General features: G+C 55.9%; 1 protein-coding gene across 2 annotated transcripts; it reads left to right on the forward strand.

The window, feature by feature from the left end:
- The first annotated feature begins 895 nt into the window (after positions 1-895).
- On the forward strand, positions 896-8,261 carry HMOX1 (heme oxygenase 1). 2 transcript variants are annotated; one of them, XM_036865836.1, is made up of 5 exons: positions 896-1,048; positions 2,239-2,359; positions 4,563-5,054; positions 6,391-6,490; positions 7,545-8,261. In XM_036865836.1, exons 1-5 carry the CDS (start codon positions 1,026-1,028, stop codon positions 7,673-7,675), a joined length of 867 nt encoding a protein of 288 aa, XP_036721731.1. In that variant the 5' UTR covers positions 896-1,025; the 3' UTR covers positions 7,676-8,261. The 2 variants fall into 2 exon arrangements, with proteins under 2 accessions (XP_036721731.1, XP_036721732.1); XM_036865837.1 differs by lacking the exon at positions 896-1,048 and adding an exon at positions 1,054-1,178 and having other exon boundaries at positions 7,545-8,198.

The following is an 8,261-nucleotide window of genomic DNA, read 5'->3' on the forward strand; positions in this document are numbered from 1 at the left end:
CCTACTTATCCCCGGTCCTAAGGGATCAGTCTCCTGCATAATTGATTCCACAGTTCATCAGAGGGCCAGCTCTGTTCCAGGCCTGGTGCGAGCACTGAGGGTGAGAAGAACAGACCTGGTGAGTCCTGGAAGAGCGCCCTACGCAGGTAAGCAGGGAGGTGGTCTGGGTGACCAGCATTGGGTCCAGTTGGGTACCAAGTGCTAAGAAGGCCTGGAGGAGGCAGGCAGCGACCTGGACTCACCCTGGGGCTTGGGTCCCGTCTTCCTGCTTCATGTGTGACCTTGGGCATGCCACTTCCTTCCCCAGCCTCAGTTTCGCTGTCTGTAAAATGGTAGTGATCTACCCCACAGGGTAACTGTAGGGATGAACCATGAACACAGTGCAGTCTCTAGCACTTAGCAGGTTCTCAAGGAAAAAAAAAAAAAGGCCCTAAATGGACATTTAAAGGGAGTATGAGGAGGCAGGCTGTCAGCTGAGGGACCCGGGAGGAGGTGATATTTAGGGAGCAGGCTGGGGATGGGGAAGGGGGGAACTGCAGGCAGGGTCTGGGGTCGGTGAGTCCCTGACGTTGCCCCCCCCCCCCCCCACCTCCTGCTCTGAGAAGCGCTGCCTCCCAGCTCTCTGGAACCATTCAGATCCCTGGAGCGTTCAAGTCCCATCACTGGGTGGGAGGCTCTGGAAGTGGCAAGATCACACAGCTGCTCAGATTTCCAGCAGTTGTTGGTTTTTTTGTTTGTTTTTTTTTTCTTTTCACGTCCTGTTTTAAATAGCTTTGTTTTCCAAGGGTCATATGACCGCTCCTCCTCCACCCCCGCAGGCCAGGGGCGGGTGGGGCGCGGGCCTCCGCGGGTGTTGCAATGTCGGGCCAGTAAGTGTGGGTCGGCTTCTGGCGGCGGCCACGTGACCCGCCCCGGGGATAAATAGACGGCGCGGTCCGGGTTCTGCACAGTCGCCCTCCCGCCTCCTGGAGCCCGTCCCGAGCCGTCGGAGCCAGCACCGGATCCCGCACCAGCGCCGCCGCAGGATGGAGCGCCCGCAGCCCGACAGGCAAGTGCGGGGCGAGGGACCGGCCTCTCCCGGGAGGGGCAGCCCCTGCCCCTGCCCTCTCGCCGAGCTGCCGAGACTCAGCCGGGAAGCAGGAAGCGACCTCGCTGGGCGGCCGGTCTGCTGGGCTTTGGTATAATGAGGAGCGGGGTTCCAGTCCCGCCCGGTGGGGTAGTCGGAGGGATGAAAGATGATTTACATGTCTGGCTCCCTGGCTCCGGGTGGGTGACCCGATGGGAGTGTTGCCGTGGGCTCCAACTTTGTTTTTGGCTTTGGACTTGTGTGTGCTTGGAGGTGGGTGTGTGCTGAATCCGAGATCCTGGGGGCTGTCCAAGGCTGGGTGAGTGCCTGCTTTTTTTTACTCGAGCCGCCTCTTGGCCGCATCCACCTCTTACTACCTGTTGAACGCAGGAGCAGGACATCACTGTGGCTACTGTGTCCGCGTTTAGCGATGAGGAGGGCACAACTGGGGGAGGCAGCAAGGCCAAGGTTCCCTGGCTAGCTGAGATGTCAACCTTGGTCTGTCCGCCTCCAAGTCTGGCTCCTTCCCTTCTCCCAAGAATTTGATCAGCACGTATAGAAGAGGGGATGATGTTTCTGGAAGAGGTGTGGGAGAGAAAGGAGAAATGACCCTTTTCTGGGAGGCGGATACAGACATACGGCAGAAATACTCTACGAAAGGGACTTTTTCTTTGAGTAAAGCTGAGTTTACGTAGCCTTTTTCACTCAAACACTTCTGTGATGAGCGAAGTATTATAAGGGGTCATGAGATTTGTATCTGAGCTCAACAAAGTTAATGAATTAAATCTTGAGTCTAAAAGCCAATCAGAGCGCTTACAAAGTTGAATGTGAATGTGCGTCCTGCCCACCGCTGCTTCTCCCTGGGTTGTGTTGCTCCCTTCTCTCCTCCATTGAGAATAACTGGTACCACGACTTCCCTCTTGGTTTGGGGGGGGGGGACCGTGTTACATAGTATCTTAATGACTGGAAAGCGTGGATGGGGCTGCACGTTAAGGCAGTTGGGAACATGGCTGTTCTATTAGGTGGGAGGCTGGATTTCTGCAGAGAAGCCTGATAAAAGCTGGAATCTCTTTAAGTCTTGCCGACAGGCGGGGGTACCCTCAGAAGCTCAACGTTGGGAAGAACTCTGCTCAGAGCCACCCCCTTGTTCACCTCCCTCCCTTTCTCTGTAGCATGCCCCAGGATTTGTCAGAGGCCCTGAAGGAGGCCACCAAGGAGGTGCACACCCTGGCGGAGAACGCCGAGTTCATGAAGAACTTTCAGAAGGGCGAGGTGACCCGAGAAGGTTTTAAGGTATGTGGCTTGGTGGTACCAGCCCTGGCAGAGGGTATGTTGGGTGTGGGTGCTCCCAAGGCTCAGGGCAGTGGTTTAAGTGGGGATGGGGACCAGGGATGCTGAGGGGCCAGATGGGCACGTTCAAGGGAATCTTTTTACAGATCGTGACATTGAGGTTCAGAGAGGGGAGGTGACTTACCCAAAGTCACACAGCAGATTCACAGCCTGCTATGTGGTGGTGTGGAGGGGCTGGGGCAGTACTACCATCAGCTGACCACCTAGGCTCTGCTTGGCATTTTACTTAATTTCTAATTAGTGCCTCAGTCTTAATAAGGAAGATGAGGAAGGGAAGGCTCAGAGAGCTTAAGTAATTACCAGAAGGTCACACAGCCAGTAGGTAAATGGGAAAGGCCAAAATGGAACCAAGGCTGGTTTTATTTCAGAGCTTATGCTTCTGACCTAGTTCTCATCTGCCTCTGAAGGCAAGGGGGGACGTGGGTTCGAGCCTAAGCGCATCCATTTCCTAATAGTAAGACTATGGACACCTCATCTATCATCCCTAAGGTACCTTTTTCTCATTCATGAAATGATATTTTTCAACAGCAGGGTTTTCTTTTCTTTTTTTTTTTTTTGTTTGTGCTGCATGGCATGCGGGATCTTAGTTCCCTGACCAGGGATCGAACCAGTGCCCCCTGCAGTGGAAGCGCAGAGTCCTAACCGCTGGATTGCCAGGGAATTCCCTGCAGGGTTTTCTTTAGTGCCCGTTGTACGTGAGGCACAGGTTTTGCTATTTTCCAGTACAACTGTGAAATTCATACAAATAGAAGGAAAGCGTGTGGCAAAGAACCAAGCAGGTGCTGGGTGTGAGGAAAGGCTCGTTCGGGTTGAGCTGTGGGGCTGGGGAGCTGTAGCCCTCCACTCCTGACACCCCTTCCTTTTGCTTTCGGAAGCCTCTCCCACTTCCAACATGAGAGGTGCTTCAGTGAAGGGAGATTTAAGGTGCAGCTCTAAGGGGTTGGGGGCCCTGGGCTATCCCTTGCTCCCTCGTTCTCCCCCGTTTCCCCCCAAAGAAAGCTGACATACAGTTGCTGAAATGAGGCTGGGGCAGAGGCAGTGGGGACGTGGCTGCTGGAGTATCCCATCCCCAGCCACTGTAGACTTTGGGTCTTTCTTCTCAGCCACCGAGTTCAAAGGCAGCACAAAGAGCCACGAGAGGACCCAGTGCTCGCTCGGATTATGGTGATGGAGGTAGCATTTTTTATCACCATGGCTTTTGACTCGTGTGCTAAGTGCCAGGCTGCACCTATTGCTTTACCTGTGTCATCCTGCTGGACCTGCACACCAGCCCCATTACTGTGTGGTTGGATTATCCCTCTTTGCAAGGAAGGGAACTGAGGCTTGACTTGTGCAGAGCCACTCAGACCTCACATCGCCCAGAGAGGGCGAGTGGCTTATCCATGGTCACACAGCTGAGGACTGGCTGAGCCAAGTTAGAACCAGGTCGGTCATAGTCGAAAGCCCAGGCTGTTCTGTACCAGGCTGCCTGGCTTTCTGCCCCGGTGAGAAATGGCGCTGCCGTGAACGTTTATGGCTCAGAAATCATCTGGAAACCTCAACCGGAACATTTAACCTTTGTCCTCCTTCAAACTCAAACTAGAGAATTAATGTGTAACGGGAGTTCCCTGAACCAAGGAGTACTGGCCCTGTCCCCCAGCTCAGCTTCCAGAGGGGTCCTTTGGGGAGGAGAACCATGCCCTGTAAATGGTCACCCAGAGGTCAAAGGCCGGAGGTGCCTGGCATCTCCTATAAGTACTTTCATTCATATACGTTTTCCAGAGCCAGGATGGCCCCCCCAGCCATGCCTGGGCTTGGCTCCATTTCCATTTCTTACTAGCTGTGTGACCTCCATGTCGCATACTCTCTCTGAGCCTTAGTTTCCTTTTCTGTAAAATGGGCATAGCTGTGCCTTTGTTGGATTTTTCCAAGGATGAAGTGAGGCTGCGTCTTTTATCCAGTGTGATAAAAGGGTTTTAGGCCCAGACAGCGCATGATCGAATTTCTCTCTTGTGACACTCCCTCTGGCTGCTGTGTGGAGGGGATCGGAGGGGCCGGCAGGAGGTGGGGGCCCAGCCCGGGGAGGTGACGAGGGTCCCTCTGAAGGCAGTAGTGCGAAGGCGCTGAATGGGGAGTTCTTATACCGACCTGCTCGCTCTGGTTTCAGCTGATAATGGCATCTCTGTACCACATCTATGTGGCCCTGGAGGAGGAGATCGAACACAACAAGGAGAACGCGGTCTATGCTCCCCTCTACTTCCCGGAAGAGCTGCACCGAAGGGGGGCCCTCGAGCAGGACATGGCCTTCTGGTACGGGTCCCGCTGGCAGGAGGCCATCCCCTACACGCAGGCCACCAGGCGCTACGTGCAGCGACTCCAAGAGGTGGGGCGCGCCGAGCCCGAGCTGCTGGTGGCCCACACCTACACCCGCTACCTGGGTGACCTGTCTGGGGGCCAGGTCCTCAAGAAGATCGCTCAGAAGGCCCTGGACCTGCCCAGCTCCGGAGAGGGCCTGGCCTTCTTCACTTTCTCCAACGTCGGCAGTGCCACCAAGTTCAAGCAGCTGTACCGCTCCCGTATGAACACTCTGGAGATGACCCCCGAGGTCAGGAAGAGGGTCCTCGATGAGGCCAAGACTGCCTTCCTGCTCAACATCCAGGTGAGAGTCTGGCCGCCCTGCGTGGCCGCCGCGTCCCCCAGCTTCTCCTCCAGGGACATTTCACGCAGAGCAGGGGAGGGGGTGCCAAGGGTCACGGTTAGGGGCAGGGGCTCGGGGGCCAGGGTTCCAGTTCTGCCACTTATTGGCTGGGTGATGTTGGGCAAATCCCTTAATCGCTTTGTACTTCAGTTTCCCCATCTGTAAAATGGGGAAATGACATTACCTCGTAAGAGTTGTGAGGTTTAAGTGAATTTAAATCAATCAGGTCCTAATAGCACGGCCTGGCATGGCATCAGCTGTCTAATATTAGCTAGAGTTATTGTGGGGTGTGAGCGTCGCCATTGTGGCACTCTGTGACAATCCTCTGTGACAACATACAAGTTGCCTGTGCATTTGTGTGTAGCCAGGTTGGCACTGCAGGGGTTACGGGTGCTGCAGACATGGCCTCCGCCTTCTGGGCCTCTCAGCCCAGCCAGGGAGGCGGGATGCGTCTTTCTATAGGTGCCTCAAATCTAGGGGAAGGTGAGCTTCAAGCAAGGCCTCGCCTTGAAGGATGACTTCTTGGGCAGCGCTGGGGGTGGGTGTGTTCCCAGGGCGGGTGAGGTTTCTTCTAATCCGGATGTTGTAGAATCTCATCGCTCTCCCCCCACCTGGAGGCCCCATGGGGACTGAGGCTCCCAGCTTATGCTCTCCCTGCCTCTTTATTCCCAGCCTGGGACCCCAGAAGAGCCTGGTCCGAGCACTCCTTATGGAGCAATGCCCCCTCTCCCTTGCATTCCCCTAAAAAACATCATCACCCACAAAACCTGGTCAGTCCTCCAAGAAAGTCTGTCTTTCAGAGAGGTGGTGTAGAAAGAACGGGAAGTTTGGAGCTAGAACCCCGTGGGAGGGTTGGCTCGTGCTGCCTGACCTCTGGGTTACCCTCGGCCCCAGGCACTGAATCTCTGGGAGCTGCAGTTTTCTCATCTGTAAACCCTGGCTAATGAATACCATGGAGCACACTTACCAGGGGTGAACCTCACCAAGAGAATTGAGTGCATGCTGGGGTACCACTCGTGACATAAGTTGCAGAGGGATGCAGCATAAGGGCATGAGTGGCCACGGTGAACCCTGAATTCAGGATGGCTGTTACTGGGGAGCATTTGGGGAGGAGCAGGCAGGCGGGTCAGATGGACTTGTGATGTCTTATCTCTTAAGCTGGCTGAAAGGTCCATGGATGTTCAGTATATTTTCCTGTGATTTTGGTATGTCCTGATGTTTCACAACCAAACCTCAAACCTCCCGTCAGCTGGCCGGTCCCCACCTCTCACAGAGACTTGTGTCTTCTGTCTTGCAGCTGTTTGAGGAGTTGCAGGGGCTGCTGACTCAGGACGCCAAGGACCAGAGCCCCTCGCGGGCACCAGACCTTCGCAGGCGGGCTGGCAGCAGGGCGCAAGGTGAGGGCTTCCAGGGGGCGGCATTTGGAGGGCGCATGGCACAGCTCTCTGGCTCCAGCACCTGTTGACTCTTCTGTCTCCTCAATGTTTTAAATGAGAAGTCGGGCGTGGGCAGAGGGCGTGGGGCCAGCCTTCAGCGGGTGACCCCAGCCACGTGGGTGACCCCTCCACGCCTCAGTCTCCCCAGTTCTAGAATCAGGGAGGTTGGGCTGGTTCTAGGTCACTGGCTCGAAAGGAAGACTTGCACACCAAGGACCCTCAGAAGTCGTGGCAAAGCTCTCTCCCCTCTTAACTGAGGTTCCTTTGGGGGCCTTTTAATGGCTCCCACGCAGAGACGCCCTGACATGGGGCAGGGAGCCCAGGACAGCTGCTAGCTCTTCCCCCGCCATGGACGCAGGGAAGACATGTAACCTCGGGGTCGTGTCTCGTGTTAGTCCCTCCCTCACACTTCTCAGACAGCTCTCGACGGGGTGGCTGTGCTGAGAGAACATCTGGGAAACTTCCAAAAGCACCAAAGTGCTCCACCAGATGTCCCCTGACACCCCTGTGGGTGGCAGTGTGGCTTTGGGAGTTGGGAGAGGGGAGGCGTGAGGCTCAGCCACCTGCTTGGCGGGTCACCTCAGGCCTTCGCTCCTGGGGCCGCCCTCGCCCGCCTGCCCCGCGGCTTTCTCATGTGTGCTAGGCCCACGTCGACCCCTCTGCTGGCGGGATTGAGCCCAGGAACGTTGCAATGTGGCCAGTCCTGGTGGGATTGGCTCCCTGGTGGGGGTGAGGGGACTTGGCCCTAACGCACTAGTTCTCAAAGGGTGGTCCCCTGGGTATCCCTGGAGGGTACTTCCTCACAATGTGGCCGAAAATGGAAGACTGGAGAGCTTGGAGAAGTAGTAAGCTCCCTGTCTTCGGAGGTATGTAAGCAGTGGCCAGAGGGCTACTGGTTTGCATTGAGCGGGACTGTACTAGACCGTGCTGAGGCCCCTCTGCTTTGTCTTTCTGTGATGTCAGACGGGCCCACCTCTGTCCTCCTGGTGTTGACACTGTCCCCTTTCTCTTTCAGACTCTGCTCCCACGGAGGCGTCCAGGGGGAAGCCCCAGCTCAGCATCCTCTCCCAGGTGCCGCTCATGCGATGGGTCCTCATGTTCAGCTTTCTGGTGGCAACGGTCGCCGTGGGGCTTTACACCATGTGAGTGTAAGCATGCTGGCTCCTGGCCGTGAACTCTTTTTGGAGAGGGACAGCCTCTTGGCCGGCTTCCTTCCCTTGGGCATGGGGAGTGGGAGCAGCTGTTGGGGTCCCTGCCGTCTCCCTGCGTCCCTCTCTCTCTGGAAGAAAGGAGTCTGCGGCATCTCCCCCAACCAAAAGCACATCCAGCCAATGACCTGAACTTCAGAGTGGGACGAGGGGTCCTGCCCAGCCCCGAGGGCACCCTCCCCACCCCGTTCCTGCAGCAGAGCCCAAAAGATGTAGCCAGAAGCGACCGCTGTCGTGAACCTCCAAATGCCCTGGGTCCTCGGTCTCCTTGTTGACATGCTGTGACCGCCTGCCCCCTGGGCCATGGCAATTTTTGTATAAATATGCAAAGATGTTGTGTCTCGTGTTTCCGTCTTGTTTTTGTTGGAGCCACTTTTCGTTCCTGACTCGGCCTGAACTGCGGTATTTTGTTGTGTTCTGTTTTGTTTTTATAACAGGGTTGGGGTGGGAGGGAGGGGTTTAACAGCACTGTGGCCTTGGTCGCTAACTTTTATGTGAAATAATAAACTACATGGCTTAATAGT

The sequence above is a fragment of the Balaenoptera musculus genome, chromosome 10 (assembly GCF_009873245.2).
Source record: "Balaenoptera musculus isolate JJ_BM4_2016_0621 chromosome 10, mBalMus1.pri.v3, whole genome shotgun sequence".
NCBI lineage: Eukaryota > Metazoa > Chordata > Mammalia > Artiodactyla > Balaenopteridae > Balaenoptera > Balaenoptera musculus.

Coding starts and splice junctions, on each gene's coding strand:
- HMOX1 (XM_036865836.1), top strand. CDS start 1,026: ATGGAGCGCCCGCAGCCCGACAG. Junction 1,049..2,238: donor GAGCGCCCGCAGCCCGACAG/GCAAGTGCGGGG, acceptor CTTTCTCTGTAG/CATGCCCCAGGATTTGTCAG. Junction 6,491..7,544: donor GGCTGGCAGCAGGGCGCAAG/GTGAGGGCTTCC, acceptor TTTCTCTTTCAG/ACTCTGCTCCCACGGAGGCG.